Source organism: Chiloscyllium plagiosum, unplaced genomic scaffold (genome assembly GCF_037043375.1).
Source record: "Chiloscyllium plagiosum isolate Xiang-an unplaced genomic scaffold, Cpla_swu_hap1 HiC_scaffold_34, whole genome shotgun sequence".
Lineage (NCBI taxonomy): Eukaryota > Metazoa > Chordata > Chondrichthyes > Orectolobiformes > Hemiscylliidae > Chiloscyllium > Chiloscyllium plagiosum.
Genome location: NW_028270172.1, coordinates 41,259,951 through 41,285,226, shown reverse-complemented (window position 1 = coordinate 41,285,226; position 25,276 = coordinate 41,259,951). Strand labels below are relative to the sequence as shown.

The 25,276-nt window shown below is 40.5% G+C and overlaps 1 protein-coding gene across 2 annotated transcripts in view; it reads right to left on the bottom strand.

Moving 5' to 3' along the window:
• nup153 (nucleoporin 153) overlaps window positions 1-25,276 on the bottom strand; it is a 78,492-nt gene that overhangs the window by 7,618 nt on the left and 45,598 nt on the right. For both annotated transcript variants that reach the window (XM_087978628.1, XM_087978629.1), the window contains 4 exons: window positions 19,141-19,329; window positions 14,983-15,774; window positions 1,919-2,287; window positions 392-670 (listed from right to left, as the gene is read on the bottom strand). In XM_087978628.1, the coding sequence (XP_087834754.1) occupies window positions 392-670; window positions 1,919-2,287; window positions 14,983-15,774; window positions 19,141-19,329 (1,629 nt within the window). The remainder of the gene's footprint in view (window positions 1-391; window positions 671-1,918; window positions 2,288-14,982; window positions 15,775-19,140; window positions 19,330-25,276) is intronic.

Sequence of the window (25,276 nt, the reverse complement as noted above, 5' to 3'; positions counted from 1 at the left end):
CTATTACAACAAACAACTTATATGCTGTGCAGAGGAAATTGCTTAAAACTTTTCTTCTTGGACACATACAATGAAGCTTTATAACTAGAGAAGGTACAGTATTAGATTTTAAATATGAAAGCTACTTCTGTCACATTACCTAATGTATTTCATCAAACTCGGGATAACTGTTCTATTTAGTGAACACTACATGCAACACCAGCCCCACAGACTAATGGTCAGTTCTTAACTGCTCTCTGAAATGACTAAATAAGCCACTCAGTTCAAGGCACATTAGGGGCTAGCAAAAAAACACTGTCAGCAATGCCAACATTGCATGAAAGAATAAATTTAAAAATTAGATATTCCAAATTTAAAACAGTTCAACTTACTAAAATATGAATTTACTTACTCGAGGTAGATGAAGTTGAACCAAATGTGGGCGTTTGATTGGGTAACTGTCCTCCAAAAAGAGATGGTTGACCACTGGTAGACTGTGAACCAAAGGCAGTTTGCTGGCAACTGGTTGAGAATGCAAAGGTAGATGCATCAGCTGAAGCAAAGGCAGCAGGTGGTTGACTGCTGCTTTGTCCAAACAGAGGGACAGGGGTCTGTGTGGTACCAAAAGCTGGAGGATTTGCTGCAGCTGTAGAACTTGATCCAAACCCAAAGATAGAATTTGAGGAACCACCTGAAAGATCAAATGGTAAACAATACCATTAAAATATCTTAGTTACCAGTTTGATCATAATTTACATTTTTACAACTACTTTTCTATATTAGCTCAAATTAATTTTTTTAAAAACTGTATTAAACTGAGAGGTGCCAAAAGACTAGAGGGTGGCAAATGTGGTGCCACTATTTAAGAAAGGTGGTAAGGAAAAGTCAGGAACTATAGACCACAGAGCCTGATATCGGTGGTGGACGAGTTGTTGGAAGGAATCCTGAGGGACAGGATTTATATGTATTTGGGCAAGGACTGAGGCTAAACCTTAAAAAGGTTTATAAAATCATGAGGGTTAATGGATAAGGTAAATAGACAAAGTATTTTTCCTGGGGTGGGGGAGTCCAGACTAGATGGCACAGGTTTAGGGTGAGAGGGAAAAATTTAAAAGGGACTTAAGGGGCAACTTTTTCATGCAGAGGGTGGTGTGTGTATGGAATGAGCTTCCAGAGGAAGTGGTGGAAGTTGGTACACTTACAACATTTAGAAGGCATCTGAATGGGTATAGGAATAGAAAGGGTTCAGAGGGATATCAGCCATGTGCTGGCAAATGGGACTAGATTAGGTTGGGATATCTGATCGTCATGGACAAGTTAGACTGAAGGATCTGTATCCATGCCGTACATCTCTATGACTGTGACTGATTAGGGAAAGTCAACATGGCTTTGTGTGTGGGAAATCATGTCTCACTAACTTGATTTGAGTTTTTTGAAGTTTTGAAGTGGATTGATGATGACAGAGTGATGGAAATGATCTGTATGGACCTCAGTAAAGCGTTCAATAAGGCTCCTCATAGTAGACTGGTTAGCAAAGTTCAAACACATGGATTACAGGGAGACCTAGCCATTTGGATACAGAACTGGCTTAAAAAAATAGAAGACAGAGGGTTGTTTTTCAGACTGGAGGCCTGTGACCAGTATAGTGCGATAAGGATTGGTGCTGGGTTCACTGCTTTTCGTCATTTATACAAATGATTTGAATGTGAACATAGGAGGTATCGTTGGTAAGTTTGCAGAAGACACCAAAATTGGTCCTGTAGTGGACAGCAAAGGTCACCTCAGAGTACAACAGGATCTTGATCAGATGGGCCAATGCGCCGAGGAGTGACAGATAGATCTAATATTCAAGGACTTCCATTTAAAATACAAAAAAACACACGCTGACCACATTGCATTTGTGCACATCTCAAAACTGAGAGGATATGGTAAGGCTTACCTGTTGAACTAGATGTTGTGGTTGAAGCACCAAACGTAAACACAGATGTTGTAGCAGTGTTACTACTGGGTGTCGAGCCAAATGGAAATGCGACAGCAGAAGCCCCTGAACTTGAATTACTGACAGCCGGTTTAATATCCTGTGAGCCAAATAAAAATGGCTTGGTTGCAGCAACAGTTGATTCAGAACAATTTCCAAGATTTGCACTTCCCACAGTGGTGCTCGCTTGTCCAAATAAAAATGGTTGGTTTGGAGCAGATGCAGAATTACCAAATATGGAGGTGGTTGTGGAACCCCCAGCATTTGCTGCAGCAGACATGGAAGAACTGTTGCCAAATAAGCTGAAAGCTGGTTTTGTAATTCCTTGTTCTAGAACACAGAGAAAGTGGTAAAAATTAAGGTCAATTCAAACTTTCTGAATATTTCTCCACAATTGTCACTAAGCTGCTTATACTATTCAAACATCATGCAGTTAGAGGTTAAAAGAACAAATACACACACTGAACAAAAAAAAATCCACCCACAAAGAATGCTTTGTTATTATACATGCATCCAAGTATACTGATTGTTTAAACAGAAATACATGGTCACCTTAGACTGAAGTATCTTCTGCAGGCTCTGCAGCTGCAAAGGCAACTAAAATGCAGGATAAATGGTCAGTCATTCAGTCCAACCAGCCTGCATCACCATTCACCACCGTGAGGAAATCCCTCATTTCAGTCCTAATGGCTGCCCTTTTTGTCCAAGACTGTCAAATGAAGTATCCACCATTCTGTTCTAAACTTTCTAAAGGTCAGAGAATTCAGACCCAGACTCTTCAACAGACAATCTCAGGAAATGGACTGGTGAACCTCCACTGCACTCCCCTTATGGTAAATATATCCTTCTTGAAACAAGGGTATCAGAACTGCACACAGTACTCCATGTGCACTCTCACCAGTGCAGGAATTCATCTCTGTACTCAAATTCCTCTTGAAATAAAAGCTAACATACAGTTTGTACTCTGAATTGCTTGCTGTAATTGCATGCTATTTTCAGTGACTTCTGAAAAAGGACACAATTTTCTAATCTGTCACTATTTGAGAAATACTTTTCACCTTTGTTTAACCTAAGAAAAAGGTAACATTTCTTCTATTCACACTATACTCCATCAGCCAAAGTCTTTCCTAACTCAGCCTGCAATATTACCTTGTAGCCTCTTTGCATTTTCCTTACAAACCACATTCCCACCAATGTTTGTGCAATCTGCAAATTTGGAATTATGACAAATGACACCCACATCTATTTCACTGACAAATTGTGAACAGTTGGAACCCATATATTAATTCTTATGGTGCGCACCAGTCACAGCTTGTCAACCCGAGAATGATCTATTTATTCGTGATCTCTACTTAGTGTCCATTAGCCAATCCTCAGTTCTAGCAAGTATATCAACCCAATCCCATGTGCTTTAATTTTGATAAATATCCTCACATGGGATATTATCAAAAGGCCTTCTCAAAATCTAAATATACCACATTCACTGACTCCAGCCAATCAACTCAACCAGTAATGGGTTTGTTAATCATTTCCCCTTCATTAAATTCACGTTGAGTACCCAGACAGCTATTTTCTAAACATCCAGTGATCTCAGCCTTTATATTAGTTAACATGATGTACCCTACTATTAGCATCAGACTAACAGGTCTGAAGGTCCCAGTTTTCTTACATCCTTTATTAAACAGTGTGGTTATGATTGTATGCTTCCAATCTGTAAGCACTATGTAGAATTAACTGAATTTTGAATGATCATTGGTGCATCCATCATTTCTATTGTAATTTCTTTTCAACATTCAGGTGGTGGTGATCAGGTCCCAGGGATTAATCAACTTTTTTATCCCATTAGCCTATGCAGTACTACTTTACCAGTTCCTCTAGACGCTTGGACCTTAATTATTTCAAGAGGACTTGTGTATTCCTCTGTAAAGGCAAATACAGTACTTATTTAGCTTCTTCACCATTTCTCAACTTCCTGCTATAAATTCTATCCCTCCAGGTACGGACACATTTGTCACTGCTAATCTTACTTTTTACATGCCTGTATAACAATTTTAAATGCGTATGTTCCTTTCCATTTTTCATTCCTATTCTATTCTTTTTATCAATTTCTATGTGCTCCTTTGCTGAATTCTAAAATTCTCCCAATCCTCAGGCTTATAACTTACTTAGCCAATTTTACAAAACTCTTCTTTTGATTTAATGCCATCTTTCACTTCCCTGATAATCCTGTTGGTATTCTTGCCTTAAAGGAATTTATGCTTTTTGGAAAACTAAGCAAGTATTCTTTGAATATTAGCCATTACCTAACAAACTTAAAACTGCTTAACATATCGTTCCAAACCACAAATGACCAACATACAGACCCCAGCCCAGTTTAAGGGTACACAACACTATGGATTAGACACCCTTTCTTGAATATCAATTACAAAACAAACTGTACATTAGTCATATATTTATTTTAAAAATTAAAGGCTGATATGATACTAATCACATGTGATTAGATCAGGCTAGTAAATACTTGTGTTTGGAAAGTATATGAAAAATACCCAGAGGGAAGTTTCATTTGTAAATATTCTATAATGGACAGCGGTCAATGGCAGGGTGCCATGGCTAATTATTCTGAGAATCTGATTACAGAAACATGACTCAGGGATGGACAGGACTGGCAGCATAATGTTCCAGGATATAAATACTACAGAAAGGATAGAAAGGGGGACAAGAGAGGAGGGGAGAGTGACGTTTTTGATAAGGGATAGCATTACGGCTGTACTGAGGGAGGATATTCCTGGGAATACATCCAGAAAAGTTATTTGGGTGGAACTAAGAAATAAGAAAGGAATGGTCACCTTATTGGGATTATATTATAGATTCTCTAATAGCAGGAAATGGAGAAACAAATTTGTAAGGAGACTTCATTTATCTATAAGAATAATAGGGTGGTTATGGTAGGGGATTTTAACTTTCCAAACATAAACTGGGACTGCCATAGTGTTAAGGGTTTAGATAGAGAGGAATTTGTTAAGTGTGTACAAGAAAATTTTCTGATTCAGTATGTGGATGTACCTACGAGAGAAGGTGCAAACCTTGACCCACTATTGGGAAATAAGAAATGAGGTATCAGTCAGGGAGCACTTTGGGGCCAATGACCATAATTCTATTAATTTTAAAATAATGATGGAAAATGATAGACCGGATCTAGAAGTTGAAGTTCTAAATTGGAGGAAGGCTAATTTTGATGGTATTAGGCAAGAACTTTCAAAAGCCAATGGGGACAGATGTTCATAGGTAAAGGGATGGCTGGAAAATGGGAATCGTTCAAAATTGAGCTAACAGGAGTCCAGAGACAATATATTCCTATTAGGGAGAAAGGAAAGGCTGGTAGATGTAGGGAATTTTGGATGATTAGAGAAATTGAGGCTTTGGTTAAGAAAAAGAAGGAAGCATATGTCAGGTAAGACCAAGTTAATTTTTAGAAGAGTGTAAAGGCAGTAGAAGTATACTTAAGAGGAAAATCAGGAGGGCAAAAAGGGGATTTGAGATAGCTTTGGCAAATTGGGTTAAGGAGAATCCAAAGGGTTTTTACAAATACACTGAGGACAAAACTAGGGCGCAAATAGGACCCTCAAAGATCAGCAAGGCAGCCTATGTGTGGAGCCACAGAAGATGGAGGAAGATACTAAATGAGTATTCTGCATCAGTGTTTACTGTGGAAAAGGACATGGAAGATATAGAATGTAGGGAAATAGATGGTGACATCTTGAAAAATGTCCATATTACAGAGTGCTAAATGTTTTGAAATGCATAAAAATGCAGGACCTGATCAGGTGTGCTCTAGAACTTTGTGGGAAGCTAGGAAAGTGATTGATGGGCCCTTTGCGGAGATATTTGCATCGTTGATGGTCATAGGGGAGGTGCCAGAAGACTGGAGGTTGGCTAATGTGATGCCACTATTTAAGAAAGGTATTAAGGACAAGCCAGGGAACAATAGACCAGCGAGCCTGACATTAGTGGTGGGCAAGTTGTTGGAGGGAATGCTGATAGACAGGATTTACATGTATTCGGAAAGGCATGGATTGATTGGGAATAGTCAGCATGGCTTTGTGTGTGGGAAATCATGTCTTACGAACTTAATAGAGTTTTTTGAAGAAGTAACAAAGAGGATTGAGGAGGGCAGAGCAGTGGACGGAATCTATATGGACTTGAGTAAGACATTTGACGTGGTTCCCCATGGAATATTGGTTAGCAAGGCTAGATCTCATGGAATACAGGGAGAACTAGCTATTTGGATTCAGAACTGGCTTAAAGATAGAAGACAGAGGGTGATGGTGGAGGGTTGCTTTCAGACTGGAGGGCTGTGACCAGTGGAGTGCCACAAGGATCGATGCTGCGTCCATACTTTTCGTCATTTATATAAATGATGTGAATGCGAACATAGGTATAGTTAGTAAGTTTGCAGATGACACCAAAATTGGTGGTGTAGAGGACAGTTAAGAAGGTTACCTCCGATTACAACAGGATCTTGATCAGACGGGCCAATGGACTGAGAAGTGGCAAATGGAGTTTAATTTAGATAAATGCGAGGTGCTGCATTTTGGAAAAGCAAATCAGAACAAGAGACTTTTACACTTAAAGGTAAGGTCCTAGAAACCTTGGAGTGCAGGTTCATAGTTTCATGAACGTAGAGGTGCAGGTAGATAGGATAGCGAAGGCTGCATTTGGTATGCTTTCGTTTATTGGTCAGAGCATCAATTATAGGAGTTGGGAGGTCATGTTCTGGCTATACCGAACATTGGTTAGGTTGCTGTTGGAATATTACATGCAATTCTGGTCTCCTTCCTATTGGAAGGATGTTGTGAAACTTGAAAGAGTTCAGAAAAGATTTACAAGGATGTTGCCAGGGTTGGACGAGTTGAGCTGTAGGGAGAGGCTGAACAGGCTGGGACTGTTTTTCCAGGCACATCAGAGACCGAGGGGTGACCTTATAGAGGTTAATAAAATCATGAGGGGTATGGATAGGAGAAATAGATAAAGTCTTTTCCCTGGGGTGGGGGAGTCCAGAACTAGAGGGCATAGGTTTAGGGTGAGAGGGGAAAGATATAAAAGGGACCTAAGGGGCAACATGTATGGAATGAGCTACCAGAGGAAGTAGTGGAAGCTGGTACAATTGCAACATTTAAAAGGCATCTAGATGGGTATATGAATAGGAAGGGTTTAGAGGGACACAGACTATGTGCTGGCAAATGGCACTAAATTAGATTAGAATATCTAGTCGGCATAGGTGAGTTGGATTGAAGGGTCTGTTTCTGTGCTGTACTTCTCTATTACTCTACAACTCAGTATGAATGTCCTCTTCACTTGTTTATAAAGTGCAATCCTCAGCAATGCTGTACTAATTGAAGAATATGCAATTACAGAGCTACCCCTCTACACTTCGCCCTGTTTGGTTGATGCTCTAACGACAAAATGTCATTAAGTGTTTCCATCCCACTAAGGCTTTATAGCCAAATTATATCCAACAACCTGCTCTAGAAATTCTGTGCACAAGTTGACATCTTTTCACCCTCTTCATCACAGTAGCTGAGACAATCCATAATATTCTAAATGAATTTAATTCACCCTCTTGCCCAAGGTTAGCTCATACTTCAATAAAACGTTCAGGATCTGACCTAGAGATGTATCATTGGCAAAAAGAAACTAATTGGTTCTGCATTCATCTTAAGTGTTGATAAAATGCAACCATTCATTTTGAAACATTGTTTATAGCCAAACAAGCAGGCTCAAAATGATTATCTCTGCCCACCTCCAATAGCAGAGGTAATTAGGAATCAAACCAGACCGTTCCGCTCACTGGTCTGTCCTCAGCATGATGCAATATTCCAGCAAATCACAGCACAACTGAAGGAACAACATATCTTCAGATGAGACACTTTACAATCTTCTAGACTTAATTTTGAGTTCAATACTGGTTACATTCTCTGTTACCATGTTCCGTCACCTCTCTCCCCTCTCCAGTAGGACTGTCTATTCTTTACAGTTTGGCAGTTGGACACACCATTGTTCTGCCATTCTCACATTCCGATCACTTAATCGGCTTTATCAACACTTTCTCACAAAGCACTCCAAATCCCCTCGACTGCATAAATGTTGCTCCTTCCACACTTCATCAGCACTGATAAAATCATCTAGATTCAAAAAGCTAGCTTGCTCTCTCTCCATGGATCATGCCTGACCCGCTATGGTTTCCAGCATTTTTTTGTTTGTAGTAGATTCCAGCATCTGCAATAATTTGCTCCTCGACATTTTGCCAGTTTGTTTAGTTCAGCCATATTTAATAAAATGCAAAATACACAAAAGATAGCTATGAGTGAAATTAAAAGCAGTCATTAAAATCTGGTGATATTTTTCGCATTCAAAATGCTTACAGAAAACTTGTGGAATAAAACTTCCAACCTGAAGTATTACATTTGTTACTACAATAGCTAGTTAACAAAGTATCCTTCAACTACAATGAAGTTAATAATTGTTCAGCTACTTTTCTCTTCCATAGGTAGCAACTCAGTGAATCATGGATTCAGTTGCAGGGAAGCAGGTTGTAAATTATTTTGAACACACAACAAAGTGCAAGCTTAGACATTAAACTATTTACAGAACAATCATGGTTTCCGATCAATTATCCGAATTTTGGATAACCTGACCAAGATCTCAAGTTCCCAAAAAACATTATCAGTTATTCAAACAAAATACTCCCCCTCCACCTGTCTTGTTAGGATAATGTAGTCGTTGTGTTCTGTAGTCATTTCATTTGAGAACATATGGCAGTTTAAAGGTGGTGAGATGAACAATGTCAGTGAGACTTCAGAAGATTCACTTGATACTTGAAAAAGTGGATCACTGACTTAATCCTCACAAAAAATTGAGAATCAGTACCTGACTGGACTATTACATTGGTGCCACTGGTTGACTTGAGAAAGAACTCAAATGTATTCCAGAGTTCTCTCTCTAAAGTAGAACAGTTATGCAGAGCTGTGAGGACATTTACAATTTTTCGTACCCTCAATTAGATTTATGGTACCAATAACTCAAAGTTAAATTCTATTTTCTTAACAGGCCAATGTTGTTAGAGGATAATATTGTACAGTCCCACTTTCCTGTGAAAAATAAACATTTATGGCTTTGACTATAAATAATTTACTACAAGCTCGCTGTATCATTATTTCTAATTTTGAAATATGCAAGTTAGAATAGCTTAAGTAGACCAAAGCAACAACAAGATAAAATCCAAGAGAGAAATGAAGAAAACTAAGGCAGGGTTATCATCAAATGGCAAGAGGTTGATCACTTAGGACTGAGACAAGGAGAAATCTTCCATTCATAGAGTTCTTGGAATTCTCTTTCTTCAGAGTTGTGGATGCTCCACTGTTGAATACAATTAAGGCTAAGATAGATTTGTGGCATCTCAGTGAGTAAAAAGATATAGAGAGCATTTGAAAACAAGTGTAGACAGGAAATCAATCATGATTGTATTGAATGGGAGAATGGGCATAATGGGCAGTATGGTGTATTCCTGTTTCTACTACCAATGATTTTAAAAGTTCAGGCAAGGATAGATATATTAGACGGACCACCCAGCATCTTCCCTTCACCGGACACACCCATCCCTGTTACTAGGATCTGGGGGCTTCTACCAAAATTGGATGACCCCACAGTAGCCTGACAAAGTCATACTCATGGACCTTACAATATCCTAGCCACCATCAACATGTACATTAGTTATCTTGCACTGGCAGGACAGACATGCAAGTGGCAGTACTAGGATACGCAACCTGTAAAGAGTTGTTGGGAGTTCTCAACATTGTCTCCAAAACTCCTTCAAATGCCTTGACATCAGGTCAAATATGGGCAACAAAACCTACTGATGAATACCACCTCCAGATCACTAAAGCTAAAGAATCAATAAATCAAGTTGAACACTACTTGGAAATTGTGGATGGCAGCAAATTATCCTGGGTGTAGCACTCCAAAGCGAATCAACACAAGTGGCTCAATAGCACCATTACTAACTGAGTCCTAAAGGTAATTAGGGTTGACAATAAATAGTCAGTGATAACCATACCCCATGAAAGAAGCATTTTAAAAAATATGTCTTTATGAACAAGGCAGATGTCAGAGCATTCATACTCCCCAGGAAGTCAACAACCTTGGTGAATGTTGCAAACTTGATATCTTCATTCCAATGAGGATAAGAATGCGGAATGTACAGAAAGACCAATTAGCTGGTCACCTTGACCATATTCATTTCTTGTGTTTTAAAAAGTCTTCTTTAAAAGTTAAAATTCATGTTTCCTGCCAGTGGATTAAAAGCAAATTTTACCATAAACCATATCTTTACTGCAATATGAAACTAGCTAATTCATGTTTCCAGGTGTTTTCCTTGCTGCTCACAGAGGCAGTAGCCTTTGAAGTCAAGAAATGAAGATTCTTAACAGGTTCATGCAGAACATTTAGCTGTACAAGGTCAATAAACTTGAGCATGATGATATCCAGCTCACAAGTATTATTCAGATCTATCCAGTAGGTCACTTGCTTGATCTTGTTCTGTCCCACCTGTGGATTTCAAAGCAACATCTATGACAATAGTGGAGCCGAGGGTTCTTTTGATAGCAACATGCATGGCATGAAGGTTACCAGTGTCTCTGGTAGTTTGTCTTTTTTTTTTGCATAGATCCAAAAGTTGCTGGCATGGTACTTTGCTGGCTTCTGCACAACTGCCTGAGCAACGTAAAGATTATTTACACGTTTTAGAATTAGGAGACAACTTGCAAGTTAGGTGAGCTGTGCTCTTTGTTTCAATAAGGCATTCTTATAAGGTGGATTTCAAACCAATCTGTGTTCTATTTCTTCCTTTGCCAAAGATAGTTATCTGCAGCTTCTTTGATGATTGATGGCCAAGACTTCAATGCTTCAAAATTATCTGGTGAACCCTCAGGCAGAAAAGGGTTTCCTAAGAGAATGTGAGCAGTTCTGATATTTATTGCCTAACCCTCATGCATGGAATACAGACTTGCAACATTCCATTGTGCTCTGCCTTGTCTATTTTGCCTTTTGCACTTGCACCCTGATATTCACAAGTGAGGTCAGATGGCTTCATTGAGCTGTCTGGTGAAAAGAGGGCTTTGAATTAATTTCGTGGAGAGGTCATATAGCCTTACAAATCAAAAGATATTCGCAGAATTGCAGGGCAGCAATATGGATAATAATACCCAGAGTGGGACAGGAAGGGACAGTGTGTTCAAACATAGAAAAACAGCATCAAATAGGATTAAAGAGGCTGAAAATTGTAAAAAGGCAAAATTAATTACTCCTCACTTAAATGCACGTAGTATCTGCAAAATTAATCAATTTAAAGACACAAACAGAGGTTACTTAGTACGATCTTACAACCATTACGGAAACATGGTAACAAAACAATCAAAGCTGGGAACTAAGCAGAGATGTGTGACCTTTCAAAAGGACAGGCAGGAAGAAAAGCGTGTTGGGGTAGCTTGCAGGATACAGAATAAATTAGGAAATAATAATAAAGGAATGTAAAAAAGGTAGGACATTAATCATGGACTTGCCACAAACAGTGGCTACAAGAGTATGTCAGAGGCTAAAAATACTGCAGTAAGTAACTCATCTACTCCTAAAGTCTGCCCATTACCTACAAGGCACAGGTCAGGAGTGTGATGGAATACTTCCTACTTGCCTGGATGGGTGCATCTCCAATAAAACTCAAGCTGCTTTACACCATATCCAGGACAAAGCAGCCATCTTCATTGGCACCACACCCACAAGCATCCACTCCCTCTACCATCGACATTCAGTAGCACCAATACCTACTAACTACAAGGTGCACTGCAGAAATTCAAATCCATGACCATTTCCATTTAGAAAGCCAAGAGCAGCAGACATATCGGAACATCACCGCCTGCAAATTTCACTCCATGCCAATCACCATTCTGACTTGGAATTTAGTACATTCTTTCCCTGTCACTGGGTGAAAATCCTGGAATCCTTCCCAAAAGGGCACTGTGGGTTGACCTACAGTATATGGACTGCAAGGGTTCAAGAAAGCAGCTCACCACTACTTGTCAACTGGAGTTGGGCAATAAATGCTGGCCAGCCAACAATGGCCACATCCCAGGAGTAATTAAAAAAAAATGCAGACAGTGAAGACAGTAAGTGTTGTGTTGAACTTCACAGCAAGAGGATGTGACTACAAGAGGAGTCTTATTGCAATTGAATGCGGCCTTGGTGAGACAACACCTGGAATTTTGTGTGCAGTTTTGTTCTCCTTATGGAATTATAGGAGATGTACAGCATGGAAACAGACCCTTCAGACCAATTCGTTCATGCCAACCAGATATCCCAAGCTAATGCAGTCCCATTTGTCAGCACCCAGCCATAAACTCTAAACCCATTCTATTCATATACCCATCCAGGTACCTTTTAAATGCTGTAACTGTACCAGCATCTACACTTCCTCCGGCAGTTCATTCCATACACGCATCACCCTTTGCATGAAAAAGTTGCCCCTTTTAAACCTTTTCCCCCCTCACCTTAAACGCATGACCTCTAGTTCTGAACTCCCCCATCCAGGGAAAAGATCTTGTCTATTTACCCTCTCCATGCCCCTCATGATTTTGTAATCCTCTATAAGGTCACCCCTCAGCCTCCAATGCTCCACCGAGTTTGCACATTCTTTCCATATCTGTGGCGGGGCGGGAGGTTTCCTCTCACATCCAAGGATGTGCAGGTTAGGTGAATTGGCCATGCTAAATTGCAAGTAGTGTTTAGGGATATCTAGGTTATCCAAATATCGGATTATCCGAAGGAGATCTCGATGTCCCGATAGAAACATTACATCAAACAGCCCTGATCGCTGTTTCAGCCCTGATCGCGTCTTTTGTTTACAATGATTAAAAACTATTTTGGCTCACTGAAATGCTGCCGAGAACTGATGGGGAGCCCGGGCACGGTCTCCAAATGACTGATCTCCTACCCTCCCTCTCTCTCCACACACATTCACTGGAGTTCAACACAGGAGTGAACCCTAAACCCCCCCTTCACCAGATATTCTCTCTAACATTGTCCTGTACAGGGTAGAGGTAGAACTTGTCAAAAAGTTGTGTGTGGGGTGTGTATGCGTGTGCGCACTATTTGGAGACTTATCCAAAGGCAGCGGTAGTCTTACTGTTGGTGCCCAGTCCAGCTGCCGGGATTGGGGGTTAAGGGTGGGGGGGGGGGTGGTGGTGGGCAGTGCTGGACGGGATTGGGGCAGATGGTGTCGGTGTTGGACAGGGTTAGGGGCGGGTGCGGTGTTAGACCGGGTTGGGGTGATGATGCTGCCTTATCTCCTGACTTTACAGGGAGCAGACTCCGAGCCCCAGAGGAAAGACATTGAATCAGTTAACTGAATTTATCAATTATCCGAGCAAAATACTGCCCACCCATCTCGTTTGGATAATCGAGGTTCCTCTGTATACGGTAAATGGGAAAGCCCTGGGGAAAATTGATGTACAGAGAAATCTGGGTGTTAAGGTCCATTGTTCCCTGAAAGTGGCAAAGCAGGTCGATAGAGTGGTCAAAAAGCATACGGCATGCCCCCCTTCATCGGATGGGTACCGAGTACAACAGTTGACAGTCCTTGCCTGAGGAAGGATGTTGCGTTTGGAGGAAGTTCAAGGAAGGTTTACCAGACTGGCTCCTGGGATTGCAGGTCTTGTCTGAAGGGAGATTGGATCCAGTAGGAGTATATTCACTGGAGGTCCGCAGAACGAGGGGGAAATTTCATTGGAATCTATAAAATCCTAATAGTTTTAGACATGGTAAATGCAGGATAGATGTCCCCAATGACCAGGGAGTCGAGAGCCAAGGGCCGCAGTGTTAAGGATATGGGATATGCCATTTAGGACTGAGATGAGCAGAAAGTTCATTGGAAGAGTGGCAATACTTTGGAATTTTCTGCCCCAGAAAGCAGTCGAGGCCAAAACATTGAATGTTTTCAAGAAGATAGGGCTGGTTTCATCATAGAATCCCTAGAATGTGGAAACAGGCCACTCGGTCTAAGAAGTCCACACCAACTCTCCAAAGAGCATCTCTACCCTATCCCAATAACCTATCAGTGCCCAAGCATAACCCACATGTTCCTGAACACTATGGGCAATTTAGCATGGCTAATCCACCTAATGTGCACATCTCTGGACTGTGGCAGGAAACCGGAGCGCCCAGTGAAAACCCACACAGACCCAGGGAGAATGGCTGTGTGGCGTTTGCACAGTCACCAGAGGCTGGAATTGAACCCGGATTGCTGGCACTGTGAGACAGCAGTGCTAACCACTGAGCCACCATGCCGCCTCAAAGCTCTGGAGGTTAAAAGCATCATCAGCATGGGACAAAAGTTGGAACAGGGTACTGAGTTGGATTATCAGCCATAATCTCACTGAATGGCACAGCAGGTTCCAAAGGCCAAAGGGAGCGCACCTGTGTTCCTGTTTTCTGTTTCTGAAATCATGATGAAGGTAATAACAATGATTTGCACCTCTACTGAAGGCACAATAAAAAAAATGCATGCTAGTTCAATGGTAGCACTCCTGTTCAATTCAGAAGATAGTGGGTTTATGATCCACTTCAGAGTCTTGAGCACTTATCCTATGCTGAGACTACAGCACACTAATACTAAGGGAATGCTGTAACATGGGATGTGTTGCTTGCAAAAGAGACACTTAACCAATGCTCAGGTGGGCATTATAGATTCCACAGCACCATTTCCAGGAGTAGAGAAGCTCTGCTCCTTGGCCTATTCAATATTTATCCAACTAATCAAAGATTAATTGGTCATTGTCACTTCTTGCAGTACGTTCCTGATAGCTTCCATATTCCCCAATTTTTAACACATACATTTCAAATATATCTCACAATGCAAAAAGCACTTTAGGAGAGGTTTACAAATGCAAACCTTCCTTTTCTTCTTTATCATTCCTTACCTGAAGCATTTACAGTAGCCCCAAACACAAATCCTTGCTGTGCAGTTTCAGTTGCCTCTGGTTTCTCAACAGGTTTAACCAAGTTGAAAGTAAACCCGGTCTTAGATTCTGCTTTTGAAGTGTCAGACAAAGATGCTGATTCTTTGGTTTGCTCTGACTTTTTAAGTTCAGACTGTGGTTGCGATTCAACATCTTTCCTTTTATCAAATGCGATTGGTGTAGAGCTCAAAGAGTTCTGTTTCTCATCTGGTTTTCCAAATACAAACGTTTTCGCTGCCACAGACTCCTGATCCACTGCTTTTTCAGGCAGAACGGCACTCACAGTTGCACCATCTTTTCTTTCTTCTGTTTTGTCCAGCTGTAACTGCAATACCGAGGTTTCTTTCTTCTCCTCTGTGCCAAATTTAAAACCTCCAAGCGCCATGTCACTTTTCTTACTTTGTTGACTTGTATCTGACACACCGAACTTAATTGAAGTTGAATTGTTACCAAAGGCAGCTACCTCAAATTTAAATCCACCACTAGGGGCTTTAGAGTTATCCTTTTTGTTTTCCTCTGAATTTTTTTCTGTCGAAGTAACTCCAAATTTGAAACCCCCTGTAACCTCAAATTTATGTCCTTCAAAGGCATTAGTTGAGGAAGCAGAATCTGACGTGCCAAATTTAAAACTACCCTGATTCCCAAACTTAAAACCAGCAGCGCCATCTTTACTTTGCAAAGAGTCTGCTGTTGAAGGCTGGATTCCAATGCTGAATGGTGAAGCAACAGTCGATAATGCAGATGAGCTGAGGCCTTAAGAAAAAAAGAACATGATAATTAAATTAAATTCACATTGTCTGATAATGTAATGACCTTTCAGTAGAAGATACACAAGTTCTATACTAAGAGAAATGAAGTCACTAACTTCTAAATATTTATTATAAAAAAAGGATCATAATATACACTAAATCAGTGCCCTTTTGTTTTGAGTAAACATTATGCAGATACTAGTCAGCTAAGTGTAATCTAAACTGATTTATAGCAGCATTCCTCCATTACAGTAAAATGAGTCTTTTTGTATTACAATAATAAACTGGACATGGCAGAAAAAAAACTAGTCAGTAATCATCTGAAAATATACACAGGCTTGAGGTATGTAATTTATACATTTCAGAATTTTAATAATTCATTCAGGGGATAGGAGTGTCACTGGCTGGGTCAGTATTTATTATGCATCCCTAATTACCCTCAAAGTGGCGAGCATCCTTTTTGAACTGCTACAGCTTAGGTGCTGTAGGGACACCAAAATTGACATAAAAAAGGTCATAAAGTCATAGAGATGTACAGCATGGAAATAGACCCTTCGGTCCAACTCATCCATGCCAACCAGATATCCCAACCCAATCTAGTCCTACCTGCCAGCATTCGGCCCATATCCCTCCAAACCCTTCCTACTCATACCCATCCAAATGCCTTCCTCTGGCAGCTCATTCCATACACGCACCACCTTCTGAGTGAAAACGTTGCCTCTTAGGTCTCTTTTATATTTTGCCTCCTCACTCTAAACCTATGCCCTCTAGTTCTGGATTCCCCCACCCCAGGGAAAAGACCTAGTCTATTTATCCTATCCATGCCCCTCATAATTTTATAAACCTCTAAGGTCACTCCTCAGCCTCCGACGCTCCAGGGAAAACAGCCCCAGCCTATTCAACCTCTCCCTATAGCTCAAATCCTCCAACCCTGGCAACATCCTTGTAAATCTTTTCTGAACCCTTCCAAGTTTCACAACATCTTTCTGACAGGAAGGAGACCAGAATTGCATGCAATATTCCAACAGTGGCCTAACCAATGTCCTGTACAGCCGCAACATGACCTCCCAACTCCTGTACTCCATACTCTGACCAATAAAGGAAAGCATACCAAACGCCTTCTTCACAATCCTATCTACCTGAGATTCCACTTTCAAGGAGCTATGAACCTGCACTCCAAGGTCTCTTTGCTCAACTACACTCACTAGGACCTTGCCATTAAGTGTATAAGTCCTGCTAAGATTTGCTTTCCCAAAATGCAGCACCTCACATTTATCTAAATTAAACTTCATCTGCCACTTTTCAGCCCATTGGCCCATCTGATCAAGAGGCTGTTGTAATCTGAGGTCACCTTCTTCGCTGTCCACTACATCTCCAATTTTGGGGTAATCTACAAACTTACTAACTATACCTCTTATGCTCACATCTAAATCATTTATATAAATAATGAAAAGTAGTGGACCCAGCACAGATCCTTGTGGCACTCCACTGGTCACAGGCTTTCAGTCTGAAAAACAAATCTCCACCACCACCATCCTCTGTCTTCTACCTTTGAGCCAGTTTTGTATCCAAATGGCGAGTTCTCCCTGTACTCCATGAGATCTAACTTTGCTCACCAGTCTCCCATGGGGAACCTTGCCAAATGCCTTACTGAAGTCCATATACCGCTATGCCCTCATCAATCCTCTTTGTTACTTCTTCAAAAAACTCAATCAAGTTTGTGAGACATGATTTCCCACGCACAAAGCCATGTTGACTATCCCTAATCAGTCCTTGCCTTTCCAAATACATGTACATCCTGTCCCTCAGAATTCCCTCCAACATCTTGCCCACCACCGATGTCAGGCTCACTGGTCTATAGTTCCTTGGCTTGTCCTTACCACCTTTCTTAAATAGTGGCACCACATTAGCCAACCTCCAGTCTTCCAGCACTTCATCTGTGACTATCGATGATAAAAATATCTCAGTAAGAGGTCCCGCAATCACTTCCTGAGCTTCCCATAGATTTCTAGGGTACACCTGATCAGGTCCTGGGGATTTATCCACTTTTATGCGTTTCAAGACATCCAGCACTTCCTCCTCTGTAATATGGACATTTTTCAAGATGTTACCATCTATTTCCCGGCATTCAATATCTTCCATGTCCTTTTCCACACTAAATACTGATGCAAAATATTCATTTAGAGTCTCTCCTATCTCCAGTGGCTCCACACAAAGGCCACCTCGCTGATCTTTGAGGGGCCCTATTGTCTCCCTTGTTACCCTTTTGTCATAGAGTCATAGAGATGTACAGCATGGAAACAGACCCTTCGGTTTAATCTGTCCACGCCGACCAGATATCCCAACCCAATCTAGTCCCACCTGCCAGCACCCGGCCCATATCCCTCCAAACCCTTCCTATTCATATACCCATCCAAATGCCTCTTGAATGTTGCAATTGTACCAGCCTCCACCACATCCTCCGACAGCTCATTCCATACACGTACCACCCTCTGCGTGAAAAACGTTGCCCCTTAGGTCTTTTTTATATCTTTCCCCTCTCACCCTAAACCTATGCCCTCTAGTTCTGGACTCCCCAATCCCAGGGAAAAGACTTTGTCTATTTATCCTATCCATGCCCCTCATAACTTTGCAAACCTCTATAAGGTCACCACTCAGATTGGATTATAACAACTGATGCCCAATGGGCAGTTTCAGATTACTGTGAACTCTCATTAGTGTATTAGGGCCTAGAAAAGAAAGCAACAATGGATAATAATAATAATTGACCTGGTGGACAGCACTCGCAATCCATCAGCAATTTTTAAAAATTCAAGTCCTTGAAGGGCCCAGTGCACCCTGGAGCCACGCCGATATCAACAAAATGCTAACTTAATCCTCTACTTTATCTTGTAAGAAATTAAAATGCACATTCATTTTTATTCTAAGTACAATATTTAACAATTGATTAAACTTATTCAGTTTTACAACTAGTACAATAAACCAGAGTGCACAATATCCATTAGCATTATCGCACATACAAGAATATGTTGAAAATCCTACAATAAAGCTTCTATTATCCATCAACTCAACTAAATGAGGCACAGCTATACCTACAAGTGTCACTTCTTCCTGGAATGCAAATGTAGAAATGAGACAAAGGAATGCAGGATTACATAGATAGTTAGGAATACGCTTGTGTGCAGTAAAATTTCTAAAATGGGTTGAGTGGGTTGAATAGTTCCTACTGTCCGTTCCGTGCAATTCTCTTTAGAAAATACACTGTTATCTAACAGCACCCATAATGACACGACCTGTAAACTTTTAGACATCTTCCAGACACATACATATCAGATAGCATCCCTGGTTCAGTTTACTAATTATTTTATACCTTTCGGGTCAGTCTTGCTGCCTGTTTTCTCAGTTGTACAAGCAATACATTTTGTTACATTCGCTGAATTCTGAATGAAACAGGCTTCACAACGCCAGGATCCTGCAGGCTTCTTGAATTTGTCACCAAACCCCCGAATTCCATCTGTCGGTGCTGAAACAGGATTGTTGGCAACAACAGGTACAACACCTAAGAGCAAAATTCATAAAATGAGAAACATAACTTGCATACATCAATACCAAAAATTAATTGTGGTGTACAAGTGTAGGAGACCTCTAAGTTAGCATTTATGTACACTGTAGTTGCAGTTAATGCTTTTAATTCAGTGCAAAACAAATATGTAGTATCATTGGAAATGATCCTAAAGGTCAGATTTTTCAAAATAAAAACCAGCATCTTTTAGGGAAAAGACTGTAGGTGTGTCGGAGAGTGATCCCTGCCCAACATTAATATTATTTCAGAGCAGAGTCAGTCTAACAAGACTCAATTGGTCTAAGTGTGAGCATTATTCACATTCAGAGAAAGAATGCCAAGAAGGAATTAACAGTTTTTATTGTAGCTTACATTTCTTTGTTTCATTGCTAGCATCTCAGCAAAATCCCAGACATGTATTTAAAGTCACCCTGCTTGGTTTTCTTTCATTTTAAAGCTATTTAAGTCCCCTTTCACCTTTAAAAATCACAATCACCAGTTTAAAGTACTTCTAAGTTTGCATGCATTGGGCCTTGCAAGTTCAGTTCAAGGGAACATTGAGGATTGCAGGTGGTGTGACTCTACGTGAATTTAAATTCACTTTGAAGATTAGAGTTGGTTCTTCTGCAGTGATGGTGATGCACATAGTTTTCTGCAGCAGAAAGTACTGCACAGATCTTGAAGTAGTCAGTTTAAGGAATCAATATAGTCATATAGTATAGAAACAGGCCCTTCAGCCCACCAACAATGACCAAACTACATTAATCCTATTTACTTACAAAGGTGTTTCAGCTGATATTTCAAATGACTTCACTGATCCAACACGGATCAGAGATCAACAGCAATATTTATGGCCTGCTATCTCCGATGTACCTTCTTCCGATTCATTAGTGCCATCAGGCAGGCAATTTGGGATGGTTACAATATCAAGGGCATTGGCAAATTCATTGCTTCATAAGATGAAGGCACATTAAACAGTGTGGAGGAGATCATGGCCCAAATATCTCAGTGCACCAGCAGAATTTCATGACATCGTCCCCAGGGTTCAACGTGAAATTACGACCTTGCAGAGACTATCAGCTTTGAAGAAGTGGATGAGGCTGACATTGTGGAAATGCTCAAATCTTATAACAAGGACTTAATGCAGTTCAAGAATCAAAGTTCAAGAAAGACTGTACTGACTGCTGTGGTGTCTCAGACAGGTACACCATTAAGGCCTTAAATTTATAAACTCCTGCAAAATTCCCAACATGAAAAACTAGGTGATCTTTTTTGGCAACATTGAATCCAGGCACAGTCTTCTCCTCCTGTGAAATGTATATTTGTTGGTCAAATGTTAAAAAAGACATTTTCATCAAATTAAATATTTACTTTGCCATATAGTCCCATTCTTTGATGCTTCTTTTTAAATAATCATGAAACATGTCAACAATCTTGATTACCAAAAACTGTCTCACCAGATATTCTAGTGTTGTGCCAATATGCATACTTCTTGAAATGGCTGAACCATAATTAGTATTCACTAAAGTTTTGAAAACGAAACAACGGTCAAGAGTTGTCCAACTCATGGAGTGCAGTGCCAGAGCAAAGAGAGGGATAATGATGCCATTACTTGTTTCAATCAGATATACCAAAAAAAAGAACTGTTCAACAATCCATGGATAATGTTGGTAATCCTGGCCCTCTATTTCATTAACTCCACCAAGCAAATCCACTGCTACATGCTTCCTTAAATTTAAAACCAATAGATAATGCTGCAAATACTCAGCAGGTCAGTCAGAATCTGTGGAGAGAAAAAAGGATCAACCTGAGATGTTAACACTCTATTCCTTTCCATAGATACTACCAGAACCGTGAGTATTTTCGCCATCAAAAAAAAGCCCAAGTGGTTGAATGGCAACAAGTCGACCCAACACACAAACACAAGATTGCAGAAGCCTCTATGATATTTGCATCATCAACAGATTTGAGTGGAAGGGTGGTTAATATTGTGCCATTGCTTAAGAAGGGTGGCAAGAAAAAGCCAGAGAATTACAGACCGATGAGTCTAATGTCAATGGTGGCTAAATTGGTGGAGGGGATTCTAAGAGACAGGATTTACATGCAATTGCTGCTGTCTACATGGGCTTTAGAAAAATCTTCAACAAGGTTCTGCATGGTCAACTGAATAGTAAGGTTAGATCACTGGAATGCAGGAAGAACTTGCCAATTGGATACAAAATTGGCTTGATGGTCGGAGTAGTGGTAAAGGGCTGTTATTTGGACAGGAGGCTTTTTAACAGCAGTGTCGTAGGGCTCAGCACTGGGTCCACTGTTGTTCTGCATGTATGGAAAGAATTTGGATGAAAATATAGGAGGCATGGTTAGTAAGCTTGTGGATGACATCAAATTGGATGTAGACTGGACAGTGCAGAAAGTTATCTAAGACTATGAAATTTTGATTAGCTACGCCAATGAACCAAGGAATAGCAGATGGAATTTAATTGAGAAAATGCAAGGTATTGCATTGGTACGACAAACTATTTCAGGACTTAGAGTTAATGCTAGGGCCCTGGGGAGTGTTGTCCACCAGAAAGACATAGCGGTGGAGGTACACTGCCCCTTGAAAATGGCGCTGCAGTTAGAGAGAGTGGCAAAGAAAGTCTGGTATGCTTACCTTCAATCAATCACAGTATTGAGTACAGGAAATTTTTAAAAAATCTAAACTGAGGATGCTGGAAATCAGAAACAAAAACTACCAGGAAAAACTCAGCTGGTCTGGCAGCACCTGTGGTGAGAAATCAGAGTTAACGTTTTGGGTCCAGTGACCCATTTTGAAGGAGGGTCACTGGACCCAAACCATTAACTCTGATTTCTCTCCAAAGATGCTGCCATACCTGAGTATTTCCAGCAATTTTTGTATTATTGATGAGTTCAGGAGTTGGGACATCATGTTACAGCCGTATAAGATTTGGTAAGGACATTTTTAGAATATTACATACAATTCAGGTTGCCTAGCTATACGAATGATGTTGCTGAACCAGAAAGGATGAAGAAAAAAAATTACAAGGACATTGCCAGGTTTGAATTATAGAGAAGCTGGATAGGCTGGGAATTTTCCCTGGAGTTTAGGAGCCTGATGGGGTGACCTTATTGCAGTTTATAAAACCAGAAGGGCATAAATAAGGTGAATAGTCAAGATCTTTTTCCCCAGGTATGAGAGTTCAAAACAAAAGGGCATAGGTTTAAGGTGAGAGGGGAAAGATTTAAAAGGGACATGAGGAGCATTCTTTTCCCCACACAGAGTGGTGTATATGGAATGAACTGCCAGAAGAAGTGGTAGAGGTGGTACAATTACAACATTTAAAAGACATTCGGACAGGCAAATGGATAGGAAAGTTTGAGAGGAATACGGACCAAACTCGGGCAAATATCGGACTAGTTCATTCAGGATACCTGGTGGCATGGATGAGTTGGACTGAAGGGTCTGTTTCGTGTAAATCAGCTGAACAGAAGTTAATTTAAAAAACTGCTTGTTATTTTTAACCTATGTAAACACTCTGCAATCCGTTTTGGATACAAAAGGTCAACCTTGCAAGACAGAATATTCAAAAGAAAACTAAACAACACTAAAACAAAACAAAGAGCTTTCTATGCTGGAAATCTGAAGCAAACAAAAATAGAAATTGCTGGAGAAACTCATCAGGTTTTGCAGCATCTGTGAAGAGAACAGAGTTAATGTTTCAAGTCCAGTGATCCTTCTTCAGAACCATGCAAGAACAAAAGGGCAAATCTGTGATAGGGCGGACATGAGAAATCAACCCAAACATTTCATGTCAAAGAGTATGGTGATGGGTGATGTAAAGAAAGACAGATTGTGCTTCAATACATGTTATAGCAGCCATCAGAACGAAAAGTGAAGGGATAAAGAAATAGGCTGAGGGAAAATAACCCAAAAACAATATTGCTTCCATCTTCTTTTGAAGTTGTTGAAATCAATATTCAGTCCAGGGTTTCTCAAGCCTGCCTAGAGTTTCGTTGAAATCTTGCAGCAGGTTATGCACAGGAATGTTAGAATTGGCAGAAGGCAGAGAATTAAAATGGCAGGTAACAAGAAGCTTGGAGCCCAGTTAACAAACACACTTGCTATCTTAAGAAAGGTGTTAATATTTCAGGTGTACTGATTTATTTCTGCACATCCAATTATTCTCCAGCTTAAATTCCATCTTACACAAAGGACGACATTTAGTCTTGACGACCAATGTGCAAAACCAAAGGAGTGATGGGTAAAGACTAATTAACTATAAATATAACACTCAACTTATTTCTAATCAGTAGCCGACACTAGCATTAACCAGTCAGAGAATATGCAGTTGCTTCTGCTGGAATTGCTTATCTCCTGATTTTAAATCAGAGCTGCAATCCATTTGTGGATTCATGAATTGGTACTGCACAAATGTAACCACTCTCCATATCAATCAGTGAATGCCATCAATGAGATCAAGGATATCAAAAGGATATCAGTTCATTCCCAAAAGGAAGAAAGATCCTATGAAGAGGCAGGGGTGGCTGTGGCTGACGAGGGAAGTTAACAAACATATAAAGTCAAAAGAGAAAAAGTATAACATAGCAAAGATGAATGGGAAAACGGAGGGCTGGGAAGCTTTTAAAGAACAACAGAGGATTACCAAGAAGGAAATATGCAGAGAAAATATGAGGTAACGAAGGTAAACTGGCCAAAAATATAAAGGAGGATAGTAAAAGCTTTTTTAGGTATGTGAAAGGCAAAAAAATGGTTAAGACTAAAATTGGGCCCTTGAAGACAGAAACAGGGGAATATATTACCGGGAACAAAGAAATGGCAGCTAAATTGAATTGGTACTTCAGATCGGTGTTCACTGGGGAAGACACAAGCAATGTCCCTGAGGTAACAGTGGCTGAAGGACCTGAACTGAAGGGAATTTATATTTGTCAGGAATTGGCGTTGGAAAGACTGTTAGGTCTGAAGGCTGATAAGTCCCCAGGGCCTGATGGTCTACATCCCAGGGTACTGAAGGAGGTGGCTCAAGAAATCGTGGATGCATTGGTGATTATTTTCTAGAGTTCGATAGATTCAGGATCAGTTCCTGCAGATTGGGGGGTGGCTAATGTTATACCACTTTTTGAGAAAGCAGGAAATTATAGACCAGTTAGTCTGACCTCAGTGGTGGGAAAGATGCTGGAGTCTATTATAAAGGATGAAATTACGACACATCTGGATAGTAGTAACAGGATAGGTCAGAGTCAGCATGGATTTATGAAGGGGAAACCATGCTTGACTAATCTTCTGGAATTTTTTGAGGATGTATCTCTGAAGATGGACGAGGGAGATCCAGTGGATGTAGTGTACCTGGACTTACAGAAAGCCTTTGATAAAGTCCCACATAGGAGATTAGTGAGCAAAGTTAGGGCGCATGGTACTGGGGGGGCAAAGTACTGACTTGGATTGAAAGTTGGTTGGCTGACAGGAAACAAAGAATAGTGATAAACAGCTTCCTTTTGGAATGGCAGGCGGTGACCAGTAGGGTACCGCAGGGATCAGTGCTGGGACTGCAGCTTTTTACAATATATATTAATGATATAGAAGATAGGATTAATAGTAACAGTAGCAAATTTGCTGATGATACTAAGCTGGGTGGCAGGGTGAAATGTGAGGAGGATGTTGGAGATTACAGGGTGACCTGGACAGGTTCGGTGAGTGGTCAGATGCATGTTAGATGCAGTTTAATTTGGATAAATGTATGGGTATCCACTTTGGTGGCAAGAACAGGAAAGCAGATTACTACCTAAATGGAGTCAAGTTAGGTAAAGGGGCAGTACAAAGAGATCTGGGTGTTCTTGTACACCAGTCAATGAAAGCAAGCATGCAGGTACAGCAGGTAGTGAAGAAGGCTAATAGCATGCTGGCCTTCATAACAAGAGGGAT